Source organism: Symphodus melops (genome assembly GCF_947650265.1).
Source record: "Symphodus melops genome assembly, chromosome: 3".
Taxonomy (NCBI): Eukaryota; Metazoa; Chordata; class Actinopteri; order Labriformes; family Labridae; genus Symphodus; species Symphodus melops.
This window is the reverse complement of record NC_136693.1, coordinates 21,191,644-21,216,524: the sequence shown is the minus strand read 5'-3', so window position 1 is coordinate 21,216,524 and position 24,881 is coordinate 21,191,644. Positions and strand designations below refer to the sequence as shown.

At 39.8% G+C, this 24,881-nt stretch overlaps 1 protein-coding gene across 3 annotated transcripts in view; it reads right to left on the bottom strand.

The window, feature by feature from the left end:
- Nucleotides 1–24,881, bottom strand: part of mdga1 (MAM domain containing glycosylphosphatidylinositol anchor 1) — a 186,264-nt gene that overhangs the window by 52,810 nt on the left and 108,573 nt on the right. For 2 of the 3 annotated variants that reach the window (XM_079340221.1, XM_079340222.1), the window contains exons 5-8: nt 20,531–20,727; nt 18,218–18,350; nt 7,185–7,454; nt 5,075–5,404 (exon numbers count right to left, since the gene is read on the bottom strand). In XM_079340221.1, the coding sequence (XP_079196347.1) occupies nt 5,075–5,404; nt 7,185–7,454; nt 18,218–18,350; nt 20,531–20,727 (930 nt within the window). The remainder of the gene's footprint in view (nt 1–5,074; nt 5,405–7,184; nt 7,455–18,217; nt 18,351–20,530; nt 20,728–24,881) is intronic. The other variant, XM_079340223.1, reaches the window with a different exon arrangement.

The window sequence follows — 24,881 nt, the reverse complement described above, 5'->3', positions numbered from 1 at the left end:
AGTGTGATTTCAAAGGCTTATGTGTAGATAAAAAGTTTAACTTCAGGGATTGGTTTTATAATGTGATTTAACAAGTCAGAAAGTGGACATGACTTTTGAATCACAGATGGTATGAAGAGAAACCCTTTATGACAGAGACAGATGGACAATATAATACGTATGAAAGGCAGACATTTACAAGATTATTATACCAAACATTCACCACACAGTTTTAATGCCACTTGTGGACATTTAAAAGCAGTAATAACACACAGGTATAGACAGTACTGACCCAGGAAACAATATTGGAGTAAGAGAGAGAAAAAAGGAGGAAGAGGCATACAACTGTCTAAAAATACTGTAGCCAAATGATCATGTCTGTTTATAATTCAGATAGAAAAAAACTGATTCTAACTGTTCTTGGAAGTCAGAGTGGTCACAAAACGGCAACAGCTACATCAATACTTTTACTAATGGCACATTGGGACCTGCTTTTTTAACAATCGCTCTGCCATCTCTTCAAACCTCCCGGAAGAAGCTCACCAACTCTCTAGCCTCATCTCCACTGTCAGCGGGGCACCCAAACTGAAGAAGCCATAAGCATAGCCACCTGGAACCAATCTTCTCCTCGCCACTTTGCAGAGGCCAGCTGCCCATCACGGTAATGTATACCGGTTCCATGTTTATAAAAAACATGTTCGGCTTCAGGGACAAGACTGCTGATCACCCCGACAATGCTCATAGATGAAGGGCTTCTATTCCACCACAATGGCATAAAGCTAGACTTTCCACCTCTACTCTTCATCTATAATCACACATTGAAAATTCAAGAACACATAAAGCTATGCTTCCTACCTCTAGTCTTCATCCAGAAACAAACAAGGAACATCCAAGGATCCCGCGCTTTCTGTTTTCCCATCATAGCTACACCAGAGCGCTGCCCGTGACGTCACCAGCTTCAGCTTACGCAGCCTCTACAGCCACTACCTCCAGCAGTAGCTCCCCCCAATGGAAAACAGGTGTGCCTGCTCCTTCCGTGTCTCGCAAGCTTTCGTCCCGGTATAAGCAGGATCACAAAATCTCTGTGCACATACTTCCTTCATTAATTATTCCCTTTCCTCTACCCATCCATTCATCCCTCCATCCTTCCTCCCTCTAGCCATCCCCCCCCGCCTTCCCCATCACCCAAATGTGTTTTCAATGTAACCACAGCTACCTATTCAGCCCAGCGGGCTACGTACAACAGTTGATCTATTTTCATCTGTGCGTCGCAGGTTCCACAAAACCTCCGCACACATACATTCTTCCATCCCCTCATCCTACTTCTTTTCGCAGCTGACACCAAAGCTCCTTGATGAGCCTTGATCGTCCGGCAAACCTTAGCCTCTATGGCCTCTACAAACACCAGCCTTTATTACGACAGCCTCAATCATGGCATCCCCTCGGGTCTCAACCGAGTCAGCCTTTATGGCCTTAACCACACAGTTTCTACCAGTTCCACAACGGCAGCCTGTACAGCGTCCATCTTCCTAATGTAACATCATACTCTTTAACCAGTCATCAACTGCAACAATCTAATCCAACCACATCTACCGACTGACAGTCGGCCCGGGCTCAAACATTGAGGCACTTTTGTTCACAGCTCTCAGAAACCATCCATGTAGAGATTTTTTTACACTGTCTGTGAAGGCTACACTCATAGCCTTTATCCAAGCAGAGATACACTTCCTGACAGCTTCTCACATAGCCACAATCTTTAGTCTGCTCTCACAGAAACTACAACTCTCGACCCATATCTAGAATTCCGAATCAGGCAGATATAGCCACTAGGAAATACCCACGGAAAAGACGCTGATCATGTGTTGATGATCAGCTCTTCTCAGCCTCACATGGCTCACACATTACAGGCATTAACAGTGTCATGTTGTGTCAGATAGATGCAACAAAAGTCAGTTACTCACTCTCCACCTCAACCATGTTATTCACCTTATTCTGTGAGCTAAATCCTTCCCCCTTACCTTCCTGACAAGCGCAGAGTCACCTGTCTCTTTGACATTGTAGTGCTCTGCTATACTTGTAAAATCAGATATGCATAGGACATAAGACAATGGGCTCTGAATCTATACTCCATCTGAACTCTACACGATCATCATCGCAGCATACTTTTGGGGGCATGAACAGTCAAAGAAATCCATACTTCTACACTCTGATAACACAGCAGTCGTTGAAATCAACAAGGCTATTCTCACTCCCCAGCCTTCATCCTCAGAGAAGCTCAGATTCCGGGTTACTATTACGCCGTCACCAACTGCAACTTGACACATTCTGTCTCTCATTCCTACATAACCATGTTTATCAAAGGCGTAAGGAAACAGGAACCTGTCAAGCACTTTCCATTCATCTCTGACCATCTCAGCCTCTGCATCTACATGTTAGGTTACGCATCCTCTGACATCCTCATCCACACTTCAGATTCTCTCGTATTCACACTTTGTCAGAGTAAAAACAGATCAGCTGGCTCAGCCCATACTAGCTTCTGACAAACATATCAACACTAGGGTAGGGTACGAGCACTCGAATACTCGCCGCTGACTCCATTATTCGAGTTGAAATTCGTCACTCGTGCACCTGTGCTAGCGCTGCTTTTGGCTCATACAGCATTATTCTTTTGACCCAGCTTTTTTTTTGTACGCCTCACTGAATATACTAGCAAGGAAAATAATGAACAGGATACAAATGTATGACTTCTGCGGCCACGGCTTCAGCTTTAGTACACACGAGCCAACAAAAACAATAGGCAGCTACAGCAACTCTCAAGGGACAAATTTAGACTGAAAGTAAAGCACAGCAAATACAGAACTGTCTACTACACCTGCAGAATGTCAGTCATGGAAAGTGAAAACAAAACGATAAAATGAACGTTCAGTGCAAGATTTGTGGCGTTAAAATTGCATACCATATAAATATTATATAATATTATAGTTTAGAGCTGAAACGATTCCTCGAATAACTCGAATAATTCAATTACAAAAATTCATCGAGGAATTTTCGCTGCCTCGAAGCTTCGTTAAGTTTTTTTTTTGCGTCATCAAAACTTTGGTATGAGTATAAAACACGTTTAATGTAGCTGCAGCTACCTGCTCCTCTCTCTTACACACAGCGCTAACACGCACACACACGCGCGCACACACAGACACACACACACGCACGCACACGCGAGCGCGGCGTGCCCCTTTTAAATTTTAGTCAGCACACAGTTGATCCGTGATCCATACGACCGAGTCGGGAACGAGTCGGCTTTTCTCCGTTCACTCTCTCCGTGTTTGCAGCTAACATAACGATAGCAACGTCCTCTCACAGTCTCTGTCATAGACACGTCTATTGTCTCTGTAGTCTGTGAGCGCACTGCAGGAGCAGACAGAGATACACTTTTAACAATATACAGGCTGATTATATGAAATGTCTGATGTCTTCAAAGCTAAATCAACACAGAACTTGTTTGTGGAATAATAATTTAGCAAATATATATTTAAAGTTTCTCAATTTCCTGATCTGACATATAATGATTGATTCTGTGATTGATTCAACAGAACATAATGCTTTCTCAGTTAAATGTACAGATGTGTAGGCTACACAAAACACTATTTGTTATTTCAGCCATTAAAACGTGTTTGGCCTGTATTTTTCATCTACCTGCCGCCTTGACCAGTGAATCAGAAAGTGAATTTGGGACCCTGTCAGTAATATGGTGAGCATCATCAGCAACTGTAGAGCAGAGGTGGTTGGCTGTAACAAGCAGGCGTTTCCATGGTAACTGCAAAGAAGCAGGTTTGTAGGGACGACCCAAGACGAGTTAAACCTTAATTAAGCAAAAGTATGATTTATTCGATTACTCGATTAATCGACGGGATATTCGATAGAATACTCGATTACTAAAATATTCGATAGCTGCAGCTCTATTATAGTTTGATGCTTAAAACACAATTGATAATCAGCGGAGACCGAAACAGGCAGTCTTGCGTCCCGTCATTAGCTAGCCCTGTTAGCACACGTTGTTAGCCTGCTAATAACCAAAACAATAACTGGAGATATACTTCCATTAAGTTTTGTAGAAGGAGCTTCAGAGACCTCAGGGTGTTTGTCAAGCTGGAGTACAAGCTACCATCACGGAGAACAACAGGTACGAGGCTGTTCTTTGAGAGTGCTAAGCAACACAGTATGGAGTACATATAGCCTACGCTGCTGTTGTGACATGACAATCGCTTTCTGGTGTTGGCTATTTATCTATAGTTATCTTTAAATATTGTATGTTTATGTAATGTTTACAGGAACAACATGCATTTACTGGATGTTTATGTCATTTTACAGGCATTTCCAGATTTAAAAAATCTTCCGCCTGATGTGAGATTTTTTTTTTTGTGTGTTGAAAAAATAATCATGCGAATAATAATAATCAGCGAGTACTCAAGTACTCTTTTATTAGGTAATTTGAGTACTTGAGTAAAGAGATGACAGTAAATTGCCATCCCTAATCAACAATAGGCATGCAGCTCAGGCCTTACCTCACAAACCGCTCTCACCCTCTGAGAGGAAAAACGGCAATCCTCTCCATTCAGGAAATATTTCACAAAGTCCTGCACTTCGCGGGCACACCTCTGAAATCTTTTCGCTCCCTTCATCCACATCAGTGCAGCACACACAGAAGCCAGACTAAGCTTTTCGACCAAGTCCTTGGACCCTATTCATCTATTCATCTCAGCATTTCACTCCCACTCCAACTGTACCCATTCCGATATGCATCAGGCCTACACTTAGCTCAGCAAAATCTGACTCTATTGGGGGCATTGATCAGCTCAGGCAGAACTACGCTTGAGATGGTTCGCCCACCTTGAGTCTCGCTTTGCCCTGCAGTCAGTTCATCCTTCCACACCAGCCAACCGACAACATCCTCCTCCATCATAATCATTACTTTAGCATATATTCATCTGTCTCATCAATCATATGATCTATCATTAAATATTGTATCTTAAACGTCTATGGTTGTGGCGTGGTCCTTGCTAGTGAAATGATACATAAGAGAAAAGTAACATCTCACCACTGTTCTGCGAGATGTTGACATCCACTCGGAGCTCTGGCACCCTGCTGCCTGGGAAGTTTGCCACACAGCTGTAGGTAGCCAAGTCTCTGAACTTCATGTCGACGATCTCCAAGCTGCTGGTGCCGGGGGCCATGTCAGGGTCACTGCGTAGCAAGATCAGGCTATCTGAATTGAACACAGGTGCACTGTTCTTGTACCAGGTGTAGTTGACCTTGTCCTGTGGGGTGGCGTCAACGTGGCACGACAGCTTGAGGTCCCGACCCATTTGGATGGTCTCGCTGTCCTTGTTGGAGTCAGGAGTAATCTGGAAGGTCAGGTTGCCCATTGCTGTGGGTGGTGGAGGAGGGGTGAAGAAGAAGAAGTGAGAAGAAGGGTTAAGGGTAAGAAGTGTTGTTTTATATTCTTTCCTGTGAAACATGAAAACTCTCAAGATCTCTAGTCTACTCTTATGCATAATTGAAGCATGCACTAGAAAAAACTTTAAGAAATCACATTGTTGTTTAATCACAAATGTTTTGATACAAATCATTAGAAAGGGTTGTGTTCAACAGTGCAAAATGTTTGACGTTTTGTCTGCTATTCTGACACGTCTAACATAATTAATATAGCCACAGGTGCTGAAGCACTTGGCTTACAGTAATACAGATGTAATATCACAATGAGCTGGTAAATCTTGCACAAGCCTGCTTGTAGCATCATTGGGCCTTACTTGTGTGACGTTGCAGTGATTGAAATTTCAGAACTGTTAAGAATCGATGATTTGATATATATATATATATATATATATAATCTTTTGAACTCTACTTTAGCTGCAAATATGTATGCAAATGAAGATAAAGTTTGCTGTTTTTTAAAAAGTTTAATGGATAACATCTGACAGAGTGAGTTGTTATTAAAACTAAAAAGGGGATGAAGTGGCGAGACATAGATCTGTAGATGAGTTTTTGGTTTGTGTGGAATACGGAGGGGGCAGAATGAAAAAAAAACACCAAAGGAAAAAGGAAATTGAAGAAGAAAGAAAAAAAAGACTTGGAGGAAGAAGCAAATTGTGAAGGAGGAAGAGACAAAAGGCGCCTGATCCAGAATAAAATAACAGGGGGATTAGGGGGAGGGGGGGAAACAAAATCAAGGACAAAGAGTTACTCTCACACTGTCACATTTAATTTTCAGTTTCAAAGGCTGCGTTTCCCCAACAGATTTCCATGTTGAATACAAAACAGCTCTCTGTTTCCCAGCTAAGGGGAGAGACAGGCGGGGAGGAGGAGAGGAGCGCTTGATTTAAACTCCCTTTCCAGCTTGTTAACAAGATGCTTGGGTGGAGTTGTAGGTATAATACAATGACCATATGTTTCACGATTCTATACCTGGTTAGTGTGGAGACAGTGTTGTGTAAGCCTAAAAATGTGTGTGCGTGTATGCATGTGTGAAGCAGTGCTGCCTGCCTACCGACAAGCTTCTTTTTCACAGCCTGGGCTCTCGGAAGGTGTGTGTGTTCGTTTGTGTTTGTGTGTCTCATTCAGCGTCTCGCCACCTGTGCTGGTGCGATGATTCGTTCAGGCCCATTAAACTAACAGGAGAAACCCATCCAGCATACGTTCTCTACAGTGTGTTAACTAACAGAAGAGACTGTCGCTAATTGCTTCCACTCCAGTCTAACTAATTGGAGTGAATAAAGATGATTAAAGAGACTAAAAATAGCTGGAGGGGAGATAGAATGGAGGGCTTCCATTTTAACGGCAGGAGAATTAGAAAAAGAGCCATACTTAACGGGCCTTTTCTGACAAGATTTACATCCGCTCACAGTAATGATGGATCAACGGCTCTCGTGTCACACATCACGCAGACGAGTACAGTCGCTACACTCAAACACTAATGAATGTTTTTAGATACATTCAGAAGCACAAGCACAGGGTCAGTAAATAAAGCAAGAACAGACTACAGTGAAGGTATTTTTTTCAGCTTTACACTTTCATTAAAAAAGGCTTTAATAAAAAAATCATTTTGCACCTTAACTTGTAGTCAGGCAATAACACGCATGTTCATCAAGAATCCCCCCACCTTCTAATCCTCTGTCTTTTTTTGGAACAAACTAAAACATGTTACTTACTTCTGACAACAACATTGACATTCTTGCGAGCAGGGTTGCCCACATTGTTGACAGCTGTGCAGTTGTAAAAACCAGCGTCAGACGGCGTGACAGCACGTAAAATCAGCGTTGGCCCCCTAACTTGGGCGCTGAGAGGAAGAGGGCCTGGATAACGTGACCACAACACAGTTGGAAGAGGGAAACCTGCGATCACCTCACAGGTTATAAGCACATCCTGGCCAGGATCCACCACCACTGTGTCATTCACTGACAGCCGGATCATTGGGGGCGCTGAGGAGGGGCAGACACAGGAGAGAAGGGAGAAATAGAGATTACAAGTTGAGCTACATTTTACAGATTTAGGGTGGTTTTCCTTCAGCATTGCTACCATTTTCAAATAGGTGTTGATGTTGACACCTTGAGTATAAGGGATGGATTGAGATTTAATAAGAATATGCAATACTAATGTGTGCATATCATTGAGTGAAGGAAATGTAATTTTATTTTGCAATAAAACAGAAAGGTACTTGTTTAAATGCATTTCCCAAAATGTTTAGAACAGCTTATTGATATTACAAAGAAGGATGGCCACACCTCACAGTAGCTAGCCAAGACAATCATCTGACCACCCACTTTAGCAATAGGGTCAACCATATATTGGTTTCTTCTGATGGTAAATACTATAGTGAGGGTTTAAGTGGAATGTGTTATTTTCCCTACTTGCAGTGTACCTGCATGTTTGTGCTTCTGAGTTATTGAGCATTTATATGATTGTGTTTCAATGACCTGTTCTCAGTACACATTAATAAGTAGACCAAATGTTTGTCATGTCATGTCATGTTGCCCTGCTCTCATATTGTGTCCAATGGCCACTGGCGACCTCACAGGAAAAGAACTGGATGACCCATTATGCAACTGCTGAGGGGGGATAAAAACTGTTGCCAGACAGATCTCAATTGGACCCGAGCTGTTTCAGAATATGAAAATAACTGAAGAGCAGTAAGAGGATGAGGTACAGACACTACACAGAAGAGTATAGTCAGACTAACAAGTACTTTCATTCAGCTCTGTCCAACTGTATGTGTCAATGACATTAGCAGAGGAGGGAACATTGTGGACTTTTATTTATAAGGTGGTCAGAACTGTGACACCCAAAACGTGTAGACACTTACTCTGTGTTTGCAGGAATTGAAAAAAAACCAGGCTATTTTGTTTGAGACTTCATAGTCATGTATCATGTCTGTTAGATGACACCAAATGTAAGCCTCTGATATATAATCTGCTCGCTGGTTCAAGAGTTATTGGGGCTTTCACATTCAACATTTCCTAATCGTCTGTTTTAACACAACTTCAGAGTTAAACTTCTAGCAGTGGCATTTGTCATTCGTGTTGATCAAATGTTAAACATGTGCCTCTTGTTATCTACTTTCAAATTTTAATATTAGACATTAAGTAAATCACATTGAAAGTTTTTAAAACAATTGATATATTTCTCCTTCTCCTTGCAATCCTATCGTCATGCATCTTGCAAGAGGTTTTTTGCAAATCTTGCTTCAGGCGTAAATGGGGTGACAGGAAGGTAACAATGACAGAAATGAGCTTGTGACCCCAATGTCGCCTGTTCAAATCCCTCAGGAGGCTACAGATTTTTGTTTTGTTTTTGTACAGTATAATAAATGCATTTCTCCCTGGTCTTCATCCACAGTGAAAAAGCAAAGACATTTCAATTCCCCTGCTTCACGGCTTACTTCTATTGTGTTTAAGTTGACTGGCCAGGAGTACGTAGGAGTTAGGTGTCTGTTTCACTGTTTAACATTATTTGTTATAGCAAGCACATGTACACACGCGCACACATGCACACGCGCACACACGTATTTGCTTTAATCTTTCAGGAATTATTCATTCCAATTCAAAGGTAGATGAAAGATGCTTACTTTCTCTGAGAGGTTTGGATGTTAAAAAAACAAAAACCTCATGAGGATCAGGTGAGTCTGACTGCAGTAACATGATGAAATAATATTTTCAGAAATGTTTTCCATCTGGCCTCTCACAGATGAAAAATGTTGAGTTTTGTATGTTTTGCTTTTGCTTTCTTTTTCCAGACAGCTCTATAGCAGCTTAGCAGGTGCTTACTCGGATAAGTAATAAAAAAAAACATCAAGACCAAGTTCTCTTTTTCTGTGCTTGGAGAAGGAGGAGCGCAGCTAAAATGCATGTTTGACCTATCAAACAGAAGTACAGTATTATTTGCACATAGAGCTGTTTGTTTATAAAGAATAACACAAGGGCAAATCATCATCAGATCAAAACCTGTGGGTTTCAGTATAATAACATCGTGAGCGATGTGTTATCCTCTTTTGTTCTGAACAAACTCTTTCCCTGCATACATCTAAGGGATTCGACCATACTTCATGGAAACAAGGACCTTTTGGAAACCTTTAATCGTGACCTCACCTACAGATTTCGTATACACATTCAAAAATTCATAAACAGGATGATGACAAACAATCATTTACAAGTAATCATCCCATACACCACGTTTAAGAAATGACAATTTGTAAATGTGACCCAGATGATTTTCATTGAACTGTATGAGAATGAGTGAATGGAAATTCTAATGTGTCAAAGGTATTGAAGGAATCTTAATTAACACAGTGCATTACAATGTTTTATCAATCAATTCATTAAGTTGATGGATAATTATAAATGAAGCATTTCTGCTAAAAAGGACTCCGGAGAAAGACATTAAGCGACGAACCAATCAACACACAGTATTGGATGGATAACAGTCCAGAGCATTGGAATACATTTGTGATGAGTAAACCTCACATTCTTAAAATATTATGGTAATCCTGTTGGAACATTCAGTCAATGTGAATTTTTAAGGGAAGGATGTGTGTAACGTAATTGTCTTTCATAAAGGGATTTACAATGTTGAACATTCTGGGAATGCATATTTAAGGTTTGGACTGTTCATAGTTAAGCAGTATCCTCCAGAGCGGGTCCTTTGCATGTGCTCTGGAGGACAAGAAGGAGGAGAATCCAGGCTTTTATCGACCTGAGAGAGTTAATCCTCAGTGAGAGACCGACCCCCAGAGTGCAGGAAGCAATTCATTCCTCTAATAGACTTTATGCAGTACATCCTCTCATCTAATCTCTTTTTTTAACAGATTGCAATCGCCGTAATGAAAGAGGTGCACAGAGGCTGGACAAACTGGTTTACAGATGCATGTTTCTACTATTACAAAGACGTGCACAATTCTGTGCACATCCGCACACAGGCGTGTAATTTTATAAATAGGTGACAAAAATGTGCATGCAAAAACACACACTAATGGGATATCTCTTTAGCTAACCTCACTGGTGATGACTCTCAAGCTGACAAGAAATTTTACTGGTGTAACAACTGCAATCAGCGCATAAATAGCACTGTCCACTTCCATTGTATCAAATCATTATGCTGGGGAAGTAAATTCCTTTGGGCCTGAAAAGCTTCCTGAGCCACCATTAAAAGTGATCCAAGATTCAAATCTTTATTTTTAAACACAGTTATTACACATTAAAGAAACAGGGCAAACAGGAAATAAGATTGAAGCCCTATACTGTATATTTCCAGAATTGACTAAACTTGCATTTAAAGGTCTTGTTGATAAAATACGTGTTTCTCTGAGTTAACTGGTGTTTTCATGAATACAAAACATGCTCAACCCTTTCTGTTATTTGGAGACTTGGAATTAGCTTTTTGTGAGCAACTTTAATATACAGAAAAACAACCAAATTCCACATTCAATCCCAAGATCAGTAATGGCCGAAAGAAAAGTGGAGAGAAAGTCTGCAAAGGAGAAAAAAAAGACCAACAACTATGTGTGAAGTCAAAGGGAGGGAGGAAGTGAGGATTTGAGAATTATAGCTTCAATTTCCTGGGGATGCGTGGGTGACGGTAACGGTAGGATCAGCCAGCGCTCTTCCCAAAGTAATGGGATTTATGTGCAGCACAGCGGTTTACAACCAGGTAACAAATGCACCCTCTTCCACGCCTGCACTTTACACTCCCTCTTTCCTCTCTGTCAGTTTGTCACCTCTGTATCTTCAATATCTGTGGGGTTTTTTACCTTCTGTCTTCTCTTTCTCTACACTTGGTTCTTATTCTTTGCTCTGTTCACTTTTTTTTGTTCTCTACATCCTCTCCATCACTTACTCTCTGTCCCTTAGTGTACCACCTTGCATGTTGTCTGACCTGTTTCAAATTTGCAGGGACTAATCTATCTATAAGGTAAAGACAAAGTGTTATTGTGGGGAAATCGGCTGGAAAAAAAAGGCTTAAAGGTTTAGATAAAGGAGTGAGCTAAAGGAACCCGGCAGATGTTTTGTATGCAGCAACATTGCTATTACCTTTACGTCAGTCAAACATATTTTACTGTAGCAGAAAGGGGACCAGCTAGCAGCCAACACAACTTTACTGATACTTGATGACAAAGGCGGGTTAGAGCCCGGTGTTAGTGGAAAACTGAAGAATCAATTAATTACCTTTCTAAGCAGAGACAACTCTGAATAAGGCTGAGAAGATGGAATTATTTAAAATACACTGTGCTATGATTCTTAACCTTGGTAGATGGTCAATAGACTTGAGCTTGTTTAGCGCTTTTCTATTCTTCTGACTACTCGAAGAGCTTTTAAACCGCACATTACACCTTGATGGCAGAGGCTGCTATGTATGTAAAGAGACAATCAGAAGTACCTACAGTAATCCCTGAGGATGTGTGGGGGTGATAGTACAGGATTATGTTCACAATAATTGATATGTTTGTTTATGCAGGTATGTTAACCTTTGTCCCTATAACTGAAAACGCCTTAAAATTAAGTTGTTCAAAAAAAAAAGCATCTATTCCCATTCATACACATTCATCAACACTGACAAAGCTAGAGGAGCAACCTGGGGTTAATTGGGGTTAATTGTTAATTGTTGTCTTTCCCAAGATGAGCATCTGGTTAGGAGATGACTGTCCAAGCCCCATAAACCTTGTGCTCTTTTTGTTTAGTACATGATCACTAAAGCATAAGTTTCACATAAGGTTTGACAAGTCAAATTATTTTTCTATTGTTTGTCGAGAAGTGTCTATATCGGGGTTTGGGTCAGTTCATGTGTTTTTACTTCAATACTTATGTAGAAACTATCACCACAAGTGTGTGTCCATCCATCTGGATTTTAAACAATATATACCACAACAGGTAGGAAAAAACTGCAAAACAGCCTTGGCTGTGCATGTTCATGTGTTCTATAATTATATAAATCACATATCAATAAATGAATTTAAAACCCTTTTTGTTAACTGGTATGTGGACAGTGCATCACATGGGTTTGAATGTTTAGAATTTGGTGTAAGAACTGTTAAACAAGGGTGCCTCTTTCTTGTTATTTAAGCGTAATAATTAAAAAACAGGACAGGTCAAACTCAGAGGGCACAAAAGTGAAATTATATGATCCTTAAAGCCTCTTTCAGTCTATTCACAAAAAAAAAAAAAAATCATCAAAGTGGGAAATGAATTCTTGCCAATGGTGTCGCTGCACAGCACGTCTCTCCCCTGATATTATGATTGGACTTGATTTCAGACTGCTGAAGAAATGCCTGAAAGGTTTAAGTGTAATACTTCCTGTGAGCCTTACATCAATACAATCCAGACAAAAATGACCTTCTGGTTAAGGAAGCAATCAAGTGAAAAAAGTAAGTAAGTACTGTAAAGGATGAAACAGCTTAAATAAATATGATTTTAAATGATGGGATTTGTTCTTGTCCTTTAATTTTTTTGGTATATTTTTCTGTGATTCTCTTTCCTCCACATGACCACATGTCTCAAACGGGGATTACAGTCTTATATAAACCTGCCTGCACTGACGCATCACAATGTCTCACAGCGGGTTTACAGTACTGTAAGTTATTACAAATTGCTCATTGATCCTCTATTTTGTAATGTGTTTTTAATACACACCAAAAGATTTGGCATTTATGGATCCCTTCATATATACAGTATATATATATATATTTCACATAAACTGTCATACGACTATGAAGGTGTATTACAGAAAGAGTTACAGCAATCAATACTAAAGACTAATACAGCTCATATACATTTACTGGCTGTCTGAGTACACTCAAAGCTTGTCAGCAGATTTAAAACATTATATACATGTTTTATTTTATCCAGTTTGTGAGCTGCAATGAAGTATTAACATGTCGGACCTTTCCACGTTTGTTTTTATGTTGACACAGAACAGTAGATGAAAAATGAACATAATGAAAGCACTTTTAAAGAGGTCCAATGATAAGATATTTTCAAAGCTTTAAAAAAACCTGTCTGATTTTTATTTCAAATATCTTTACCTGAGAAATATCTGTTTATGTGGTGGCTACGAAAAAGATACATTTTAGTGGTTTCTTTTTCTGTATTTATGTGGAGCAGTTTGTATTCACTTCACTCCTCCACTGGGAAGAAGAAATATATCATTATTGTCAAGACACTTTGCTGTAACCTCTGACGAATAATGAATATTTTTTTATTTTTTTATTCATATGTAAACACAGCTACTATTGGGGAAAACAAGACAGAGGACTTGCATGTAGGTATTAACCCTTATTTTACATCAACTTAAATCAAGCCAGTGGATGTTAATATTAAGTCACATAATGTGTTGTTTCATTCTCCCCTCCGCCCCTGTGCAGCACTTTCCCTCGCTTTAAATAACACGACAAGCTCCGGAGCATTGCTCCTGTGTTCTTTTTTATGAGAGGCAGGGGATGAGGATTGGGTCGCTGTCAGCAGTGACTGGAGGGCAGCAGCACTGTGCTCAAATCCCAGGTTTGGATTATGATATACAAATCAATCAATCTCCTCTTCCCAGCATGGTGAATCAGAGATGACCTAGTTGGATGAATCTAATCTAAGCCATGACTGACGGCACAAGGACAAAAGGGAGCTCATTGGGGAATTACAGAATACGCTCATTAGATAAATATTACGGAGGATAAAAAACAAAGCAGATGCTCTGACTGTTTTCCTGTTTTACAATCGTTCTATCTCTGTTTCTATGTCCCTCTTTCTTTTTTTCTCCCTCTTATGTTACACCAGTCTCTGTGTTCCAAATCTCCTTTCTAATGTATTGCCTGTCTTGTGGTGTTTCTTCACCTTTCACTCTCACCTTTTTTATTTTAAAGATCTGAGACAGGAGTTGCGATTATTCAAGGATCACATCATTATGTATACACAAAAAAGGCTATATGCTGTGTTACTTTTACTCCACTTTCACTTTTGTCATGTTTAGTCTGAACGTTTTACCAACATTTTAACGAAACTGCCTAACTAGCTAGCTACTAGTTCACACGTCATTTAAATCAGAAAACGGTATTTTAGACAATATGAGGGACATAAACCTGCAGTAGTTAACAATGGCTTTGCAAAAGTACGTACAGACTTGTTCTCACAACACTGGATCAAGAACTGGATTGTAAATTACCAATCATGCTCACATTAGTTTTATTTTCCTGCAAATGTTTCCTCTTAGTATTCAGTATTTTACCTTTGAAAATGCAAACATTAGTTTAAATGTAGCCTGTGTGAGCAGTCTTAGGTCTTAGCATGTGTATTCTGTGTTGACCTGCTGGGGGACTGCAGATGGAAATTAGCAAACTGCTATAATCATCTTTTCTCTTTGAGATTAATGTTATTTTGTACATGGTCCCTGACAACTAAATTAATAAACTAAACTAAAATAAACATTATAAAGTGAGACTTACTCAGTGAGACACGCTAACCTGATTTCTTTAACAGTTTAATTATATAGTAATAACATTCAAATACTAAAATTTACATTTAATAACAAGTACTGAAAAATTCTGGTAACACTTTAAATTACGGTCACAATATTTACCATTAACCAGTTGCTTATTAGTGTACCAATTAGAAGGATACTGGCTGCCTATTAGTGATTATTATAAACAACATAATTCTTCTACAAGCAAAGCATTAAGATCATAATCTTCCTAACTCACTATCAATAAGTAATAATTAGGAGATTATTGACAGCAAACCATCAGTCAATGGCCTAATAGCTATAGACTATGTTTATTTAGAATAAAGTACTATAATCGCCTAATAATTATTAATAAGCAGCCAGTATATACATGCTAATAAGCCTCTAGTTAATGGTGAATATTTCTACCTCAATTTAAGGTGTTACCAAATATTATTTCTTCTCATTATTTTTCCTTGTTAAATCTGACCTCAGGTTGGTGCATATTATCATGAGGGATAATGATGTTTTTATCAGGTTGTGTTGTGTGGTGTTTGTGAGTGTAAAATATAGCCAGAGAGAGAGAGAGAGAGAGAGAGAGAGAGAGAGAGAGAGAGAGAGAGAGAGTATACAGTATAAAAAAAAACTGGATGTGTCTGGCAGTGGCTGTTTGCTAGGAGGAAACATTCTGAATTCAGTTTGTATAGTTTTTTTAAAACAAATTAAGCATAAGATCAACTGGTCTACTGATGTGGCTTCAAGATGCACACAATATGTTGGAACCTTATGATTACCACTGGATCTACATTTTCACCTTTAAATGTTATCACAGACTTTGGTGACGGCTGAGGGAGTGAGATTGTGGATACAGGTAGCCAAAAGCAGTGTTGCCTGCATGATGGCCAGACACAGCCTGGGGGTAGGGAGCTCACATACTCGAAATGGAGCTTGGAGAAAAGACGGTTCGGACATCTACCGACACCATTACTTTCAGCGCATGCCATCACTACCTCGCTTAACCTTTTAGAAAACAGTAGGGATGCATTGAACCTCAAAGTTATTTTAAGAGGAGTTTGTGAGACATCTCAGCTGTAAACACACTCACTGTAAACTGGGTGTTTTCTGCCATCCTGCGAGGATGCTTGGTCAGAGAGATTGGCTGTTTTGGCAAGTCTCTGTGTGCGTGTCAGCAGCACCATGCAGACCCTTATTGTTATAATTGTGTGTGTTTGATGAAGTGTGTGTGTGTGTGTGTGTGTGTGTGTGTGTGTGTGTGTGTGTGACTAAACGTTGGGGAATAGAATAGATTTGATACATAGGAGTCCAGAGACTGAACAACACCTGCCATATACAGATGAAGCACTAAGATCTGTTAGTATGTCTTTAAGACAAGAAAAAGAAAGCTCATTGTTAATTGTTCAAACAGACAACACGCCAAAAATACTGGTTCAACGGTGGTTTATGGGCGTCTATCTGATTTATCTGAACATTTCAGCAAGCTCTGTCCATCTCTTACTTTCTTTCGGATTCATGCGCCATAATTCTTTTTCTCCTCCCTCTGTTTTTATCTGTTTCCACTCTTTTCTGGCACTAGGTCTTTCAAAGTGATGTCAAAGTTAGTTTGCTCTCTTAAACTTATCACAGTTTTTTCTTCGAGATTTTTTTTTTATCTTTTCCCACCTTCAGCTCACTTAAAAAGACTCCAGCAAACAGTGTCTCTTATCTGAGGGACGCCTTATTGCTACATTGACAACTATTCCTTAAGTTCAAAGTCTGTAAATAAAAAGTGTAAAAAGTGTTGCCGGTCAAAATACATAGCATGTATCGCTTTACTGTATCATAAAGATGTAATCAGGAGAAATGAATGCAATTAAAACAACATGCTTTCCTTTTCTATTTCTTAACCATGACATAAATGTGATGTTAAAGGGAAAGCTTTGCATTTTAGTAGATATACTTACTCGCTGTAACTTATCGAGAAGGTCATTTCAACCCTCATGTCTTTATATTAAGTTCTTTGCTAGGAGCAGTGACTGTAAGCTTACTAATCTTTAGAGGTGCTGGAAGGTGAAGTGTGATCAGAACTTTGAGCCAAAGCCACTAATACACTACTAGATTTGTTTTTTATATTTAACTCGGAGCTATGAGATTATCTGTCTCGTCATCTAACTGTGGGCGAGAATTAAGTTATTTCCCCAAAATGTCAAAATCAGAGTTTGAGGGAATGTTAATCTTTCATATTTTACTTGTGTGAAGATAAAAAGAAGACTTGTTTTGGCCAAAAGGCTTTTTCTTTCACTTAAAGCCAACAACTGTTTTTTTTTATTTGTTTTTTTTATTTGTCTGGGAAAAACAGAAACCATGAAACGTCTCATAAAGGCTCTGTAATTCTTGTTGTGTGTTTAACCTCAATGTAAAAGCAAACTGAATTTACCTGTAATGACATTTATGAACATAATTGTTATGGCAGTAGTGGTTGAAGGAATCAAATGTAGTTCTCTTACTTAACAGCGGGCTTGTTTCATCACATAGGACATCAAGAGTTCTTAAAGAATAATGATTTTGGAATTTGAATTTGAATGCTCGAAATGAATTAAACATAAATAATAACTGGTTCATTTAATACCCTGTGAAGGAATTTACTGGGCTGGTTGACATATAGAGAATGACACAGAGAATGAGAGAAGAGAAAACAATGGAAAAAAATAAAGGAAAAAAAACAAGGATTTCCCTTGTGGCATATTATTCTAACCATAACAAACCTGACAAGGTTGTCAACGGCAACAATGACTTAAGAGTAAGAGAGTTGTAGGTCGATGGGATGTGACGGACAGAGAGGTGTAGAGTGAATTGGAGATAACAGGGAGTGTGACAACTGAATTACAGTTGACGGCCCTGATGTGAGATCTCAGCTACAGAAAAACAAGACAGATAGACATTAAAGCACACAGGGGGGACGGAGAGAGAGATAGACATAAGGAGAGAAAAAAAGGACAATTTCTAAGTCCATGAAGGGAAAGTAAAAGAAGAGTTAGAAAGGAAGTGAGAAATAGAGAGGCTGGAAAGAAAAAGCAAAATTTAAGATGGGAATAATTTACAGAATGAGAAACAGAGAAGAACAGCCGGCAGAATATATGTGCATCATATGAGAGGAGAATCAAATCAAAAGATGGAAGTGTGCAAAAGTCAAAACAAGACATTCAGAACGGAGGACACAATGTCTGTCTCAGTAAACACGCAAGTATTCTGTTTTATTTTTTAAGCTTACTTGTTGCGTTTGTGAGCCTGAAGGTGACCGACTTGTCGTCGATGTTGCAGACGTTGCGGACTGACACCTGGCATGTGTAATCAGCAAAGTCCTTGGGTCTGAGATTTTTCAGCTTCAGCACCTTGGTCTCACCCTAGATGGATTAAAACACACAACTTAACACCCGACTAAAATATGTGTTACAATAACATTTGACCCCCATCATCTTTTATACAAAACACACTTTTACATGGAATCTAAAATCTAACCTTCTCACATTCATATTACATAACATGAAACATTACATCAGTGATAGAGTTCAGAGCTTTTTGTTGTTGTCTTTTCTAAACTGGGTTGTAATCTTGCATAAAAGTCCACTTTAATTTTTCATGAGCCGCAGTGTCATAAACGGGGTCAAAGACACACTATGATCAACACACATACACACACACACACAGCTGAAACATGCACTACACTGTCTGTAGGTCTGACATGCCCTGATTAACAACTGAAGCGTCTCACATCGACATAAAGAGCAAAACAAACAGTATGATGAATTAGAAATCACACATGAGACCATTACAGAAATGACACACATCTGATAGCAATGACCAGAACTAAATCCATCCATCTCCTCCCTGGATATTCATAAAACAATGTCACTCACTTCTAGCTCTCTCTGTCTGTCTCACAAACACACACACACACACACACACACACTCTCTCTCGCTCTCTTTCTCTCTGTCACATCTCTTTCAACTCCACTGGAGATTTTGTGTCTGATACTGTGTAACTGTCTTCTACGGAAGGTGATGGGCTAACCCCGGGAAGAGCTCTGTAGGCGGGCTAATTGAACTCGAGGGGCCCCACTCTGAAGCTGACCAACACTTTGATAAGTGGAGAAAAAGGGAGCTGTTTCGTTAATGCCACAGTTGTAGACCAGACTAGAAGACCAGGCTTGGGGAGAGTTTATTTTTTCATACAGTTGAGTTACTGGCTACTGCTGTCTGAGTGATCAAATAACTGACCAACAGACTGACTGACTGACGGACTTACTTGCTGACTATCTAGCTGTTTTATTACAACTGGTCTGACTGTTTCTTTATTGACCGAGATGACGGAACAGTTACACGGAGCCCTACCATGAAAAAAAAAGAACAAAAAGACGATCATGTCAGCTTAGTGTAGAGGAAGGCCACAATCTTGTATTTTATCTGATTATGTAACAAAAAAATAATTCACATAGGTATGTGGATTTAACTAGGAGGCGACATTGTTACAGAATGTTCTTGGAAACCGACTTGTGTTTCTGCATGAAATGAGGATGAAGTTAGACATAATACATGATTTAAGAGTGCTATCATTTCAAACTTAACACTGTTTTTCAAAAGGGTAGTGCATTCAATTAAATACATGTATAAACAACACTTTCTTTTAACATACAATATATACTATACATTAAACATTTATATCATATATTTGACCCAATATGCATTAATATAATTGGAATTCATATAACTAATTTGACCCCAATCATGGCTTACTCAGCACAGGACTACTTTCTGGTGAAATGTATGACAGCCAACATGGACAAATCTCCATTATTGTTCTAAATATTTACCAGGGACTACAGTACATCTGAAAGGACAAGGCTTCAAAAAGTTTTAAGCATCTTCACTTTGCATGCTAACTAAGGTCATGCAAGCTCCACGGCTTGGCTGTGTTTTCACTCACACATACTGTAGCTTTGTAGACCTGGGAAAGAGAGGCAGCATTGGATTTTTTTCGTGTTCGCACTGGTGAAATATGTCACCTGTAATCTCACAACATATTGAAGAAATCAAAGGTCCTTGACCCTGAGCAACAAAGCTTGATTTCCCCTAAATTATCTGAACACGCTAGTCGCTGTGTAAACACTGCAATGTTTAATCCATTCCTGACACTCTTGCCCGTGTTCTGTTTCGTGAAAGGCTTACAAGAAGTGGCATGACAGTCCAAATGCTTCAAACACAGTGTCACTCTCAGTAGGGCCCCATGCACACAGCTTCTGCATGTGGAGACACTCACAGCATGACAGACCTGCCTCGTCGTGTTAAGGTTAAAGCTAGTGGACTAATGCTGTTTGGGCGAGGAGTTTAGTGAACAGTCAATCCAGTCTGTTGTTGTCACAGCCACAGAGCTGTGAAAGTGTTCATGTGCACACCATATTTCAGACAGATTGATATATCAGAAAAACTATGATCAGGTGTCATATGACTTTTGAGAGTAGAGAGGGACTCGTGACCCCTGGTTCTGGCAGTCACATCTCCGCTCTGTGAATGTGCTCCTGTTTACCTGAGTGTAAAGCGGCTCGTAGATGTCCACTCCGTTGTCCTTGCTCTGCTCGATGAGCATGCTCCCACGTTTCCAGATGAAGCGTGCAGGAGGGTTGGAGTTGACGGTGCAGCGTAGGAAAACCGTCTTCTCCTGGTAGTAGCTTCCCCGCACATCGCTGATGGTCTGGTGCACCGTCAGAACTGGTGTGTCAAGGTCTGCAAAACACAGCAAAGGAAGCAACAAATCAAAGCATGACGCTGCAGTGGCAGAACACTACTTATTTCACACTTATTTCATATTGGAAGTATGTTCAATAAAGCATTGTTGCGCTCAACACTGAAATGCAATATTATGGAAACTACACGGTGAAAATTTAAGAGTCTGGAGAGAATAATTAAGCAAGTTGTGGAAGATGGCTGTCCACCAGCTGGTCAGGTTTTGCTTGACGTTTCTGACTGTTAAAGGAAGGTTAGTCATTGCTATAGTTGCAAAGTGCTTTCTGATAGTGGAGTACAGTCAAGACCTGCTCTGTATTAGGTGTGATAAGACAACCTCTCTTGAGAATTCGTTTTAGCTTTCCAAGACTGGAAATGTTTTTCTTTTGATCTGAAAAACATTTGCATAAAACAGCAAGAAAACAAAAATATTCAAAAAGCAAAGAAAATATTTCAGAGTTTAAGTTGAGTTAAAAAAAAAAGCTTCTGTTGGTATGATGTTGTTGCCCTCTCTGTGCACAACATTGGCAAGATTATGTGTGGCAGCTTTGGGTTTTGGTAACTGGGACACAACTGTAAACAAGGGCAAACAAGTGCTGTTTGTTGGCTGAAATGCCCACACACACTGACCAAAACCAGCCAAACAGTTTCCTATTGATTCCAGCTTCGGACAAGCACAAACATCCAAACAATCTGAACATCTCTCTATCTCGCAGTGACTGTCTCACACACTAGATTTAAACATTTTCCTGTCATATTTGATCTCTTTTGCCTCGTTTCGCTGCACATTTCCTTCATGGGAGTGTCATCTCCTGTTTCCTCCTGTGGATAGGATTTCAGCGGCTGTCACAAGCGTGGAGGAGGCTCTCCCCTGGTTTCTGCCATCTCTCCTAAACTCACTGCCACTTTCACTCCTCTTCACCCTTTCTCTCTGTATCCTCTTCTCCTCACTCCTCGCCTCTATTTCTCACAGGGCAGAGTGTAAAGTGAGTGTGTGTAATCCTGATTCTTTGCTGCCTAATTGGACTGTTGCAGACTTCAAACGTCATGGAAACAATTTCTGCCAACACCAGAGTAGCCTTTTCACCCCTATCCCTGCCTTTCCATTTATCTTCTCTCCTCTCACCTTCTCTTTTATGTTCTCCTTTCCTGTCCTTCAACAATTTATAGAAAAATAGGAAAAGGCCCATTTAACAGAGGCAGGGGAAAGGTATTTGTATTTTTTGGGTTAAGATCTTTGAGTGAACCTTTTTTAATGGGTACAGCTGTCACACAAACAGCCCCGTGTATGCAGACACTCACATCTGGACCTGAATCTAAGCCTTTAGCATAGCATCACACAACTTCTGCTGCTCAAAGTAAAAAGCTCTGAGAAAAGACTGACAAATAAACACAAAAGAGACATATTCTACTCGTTCAGGTGAGTTTTGTGCCTCTGAATGAAAAGTGAATGAAAAAAAGAGGCCTAGCATTGCATGTGATTGCAGCTTTCTTTGAAAGAGGAGCCACAGGGTTGTGAAAACATTTACAAATTCATCGGATGAGAAGAACTATCATGCATGCTTTGAAGGTAAGTTCAGTGTACAGGAACTTTGCCTGATGTCAGGGAAGAGAGGGGTGAGTCAGAGCGGGTGTGACACTGAAACGACAATGCAAACACTTGTGACAGATGTTCAGCTGAATCATTATCACTTTAGTTCTCAAAAAAACCCCAATAAAGTACACATTGTTTTTATTGCCTAAAGCAACACTAGTGAAACACAGAGACATATAAAATGGATATTTGGGCGAAAAGATTAGAACTTGCGATGACTTTTTTATATAATTGCACTAAAATCCTCTAAAAGGGGATCACTTTTATTTAGCTCAAGTGCACGTTTGATAAATTAGTGATTGTTGCCCATAGTGGATTTTAACTGTGTAATTCAGTCATCAATTTGTATTTGAAATGTTTTTTTGGGGGTTTTTTTTCCAAATGAGCATATTACTGTGCTTATCCAGCCCTCTTTTCTTCCTCTTTTATAATGTTAAAGAAAAGAATAATTCCCATATACAGCTGTTGTGTTTAGCTTCATATGCTCCGTGTGGCCCCGGCTAAGCTGCTTACTGTAATGCACTGGAGTCTTTTTGTGCTTCGCTTATTTGAGACTTTTCCAGTGATTCAGCTCTGCTCTCTGTGAAGTGCTCACCTGTTTCCATTCCTTTCATCTCACCGTGCGCACCCTCATTTATAAAACGACAACCTGCAGAATGTGACAAAAGGCCCAGCAGGGAAGCGGACAGCTGTCCCTCTAAAAGCCCCTGCCAGTAAACTGGCCATCAGACCCGGAGAGCTATCAAAGATATCAGCCCCCTGTTCCTGTCTTGTGTGAATGTGCGTGTGAAAGAGATCTGGCAAAAGTGCAAGCACCTTTGTCTTCTTCCATTAGTGAACATGGGCCTGCATATCTGTGTAATCAAGTCAGTGCGTATTTGTCCAGACTGGCAGAGACTTTCTGTTTAACTTTCACAGATCATTTGCAGCACAGGGTGAGTCCGAGCTGACGTGCTGCTGTAGTAGTGTCTCTGTGTGTGTGTGTGTGTGTGTTAGTATGTGTAACAGTGTGAGTGAGTTGGTCTATCTGCTGTCATTCTGTCTGGTTCGTGACACTGTGGATGTGTGGATGTGTGAATGGACTAAGTGGAGAGTGACAGGTTGACACAGAGAGAAGCAGATACAGACAAGTAGATTGTAGAGGATGTCAGCAAACGGACAAACACTGTAGAGGCACTTGGAGGTCCTCATATGTACGGATACAGCAAAGACAATTCTAACAGCATAAATGCAACATAAAAGCAAAAAAAAAAAAAAAAAAGGATATGTTGCATGTATCAGGAAACCGATTCTTCTTTCTGTATATTTCCAAATACTTTCACTGAGGCCATGGCTAAAACAATCATAATACTTTTCAGCCTTTTTCACATGACAGTTGTGTTGTTGCAGATTTTATATCCAAGCTCCCTGTGTGAGTCTAACTTTACTCTGTTTGGGCCCTTAAGTAAATAGAACCACAAGATGAAACTGCAAGTGTACAGAAATACAATATGAAACTTTAATGAAGCTTCTGATTTCCCCAAAGTCCTGCCTTTGCACACAGCTCAGATCAATTGCACTGCACTGCTTTTGTTAGCCACAGCTTTTAATGTACATCCAAGCTGCACTGTGGTGTGTGTGTGTGTGTGTGTGTGTGTGTGTGTGTGTGGGTGTGTGTGTGTGTGTGTGAGGGGGGGGGGGGGTAGCTTAGAGGCCACACAGTGTCGCTGACAGAAAAAACATTTATGTCTTTTCAAGATAATGTTTGCTCTAGTTTGTTCTTCAGCCTTTAAAAAAACTATGTATTTGGGCTGTTATTTCAGTCACTAAATCGTAGTTTAATTTAATTTCTGACAAACAATGAGAAATAATTACAGTATTTGTTGTGTTTTTTGATTAAATGAGGCCAATGTCTCATTTCATATGGAGGCTGACAGACAGACAGACAGACTCAAGTACAACCTTGAAAAACATTAGTTTAAAATAACATTTTATAGTTAAACATAAGGACACTAAAAGCATTCACTTAACAAGGTCATCTTAATGCAGGTCGTATTATTTATGAAATAAAGTGAGGAAAGCACTAAGGGAGAGAAGCTGGAAACTGGAAAACTACAGTATTGTATTTGTAAAACTGCTCCTTTCTACTGTTGGCTTAAAGGAGCAAGATTAAATTAAACCATAAAATTACCTTACTAAATCATTAAAAATTAAAGAAGCATACTATATTGAAGTGCTGGTTTCGCTGACAATAAAGCAACAGCCAGTTTTGACCAGAGAAGGTATAGTCGGTCTAACGACACCCCCACATGGCTGGGTTTTTTTTCCAGGCAAACGGTAAACCAACAGGTGTTGCAGCGATGTAAGCTGCCATTCAGTAAGCTCCCCAAACAGAAACGTGGTGAAACTAGGAAAAATATTGGAGATGCTTTTGAAAACTGGGGAGCTTAGAACATAGAAAGGCTTAAAGGCCGATGCAGAACTGGTAAACACCAAAGCTTCCATGTCCGAAAAATCGAAACCGCTTGTGTATTATCTCTAGAGAGTAGATGGTGGGGGAGACAGTTTTCTCCAATGTTTT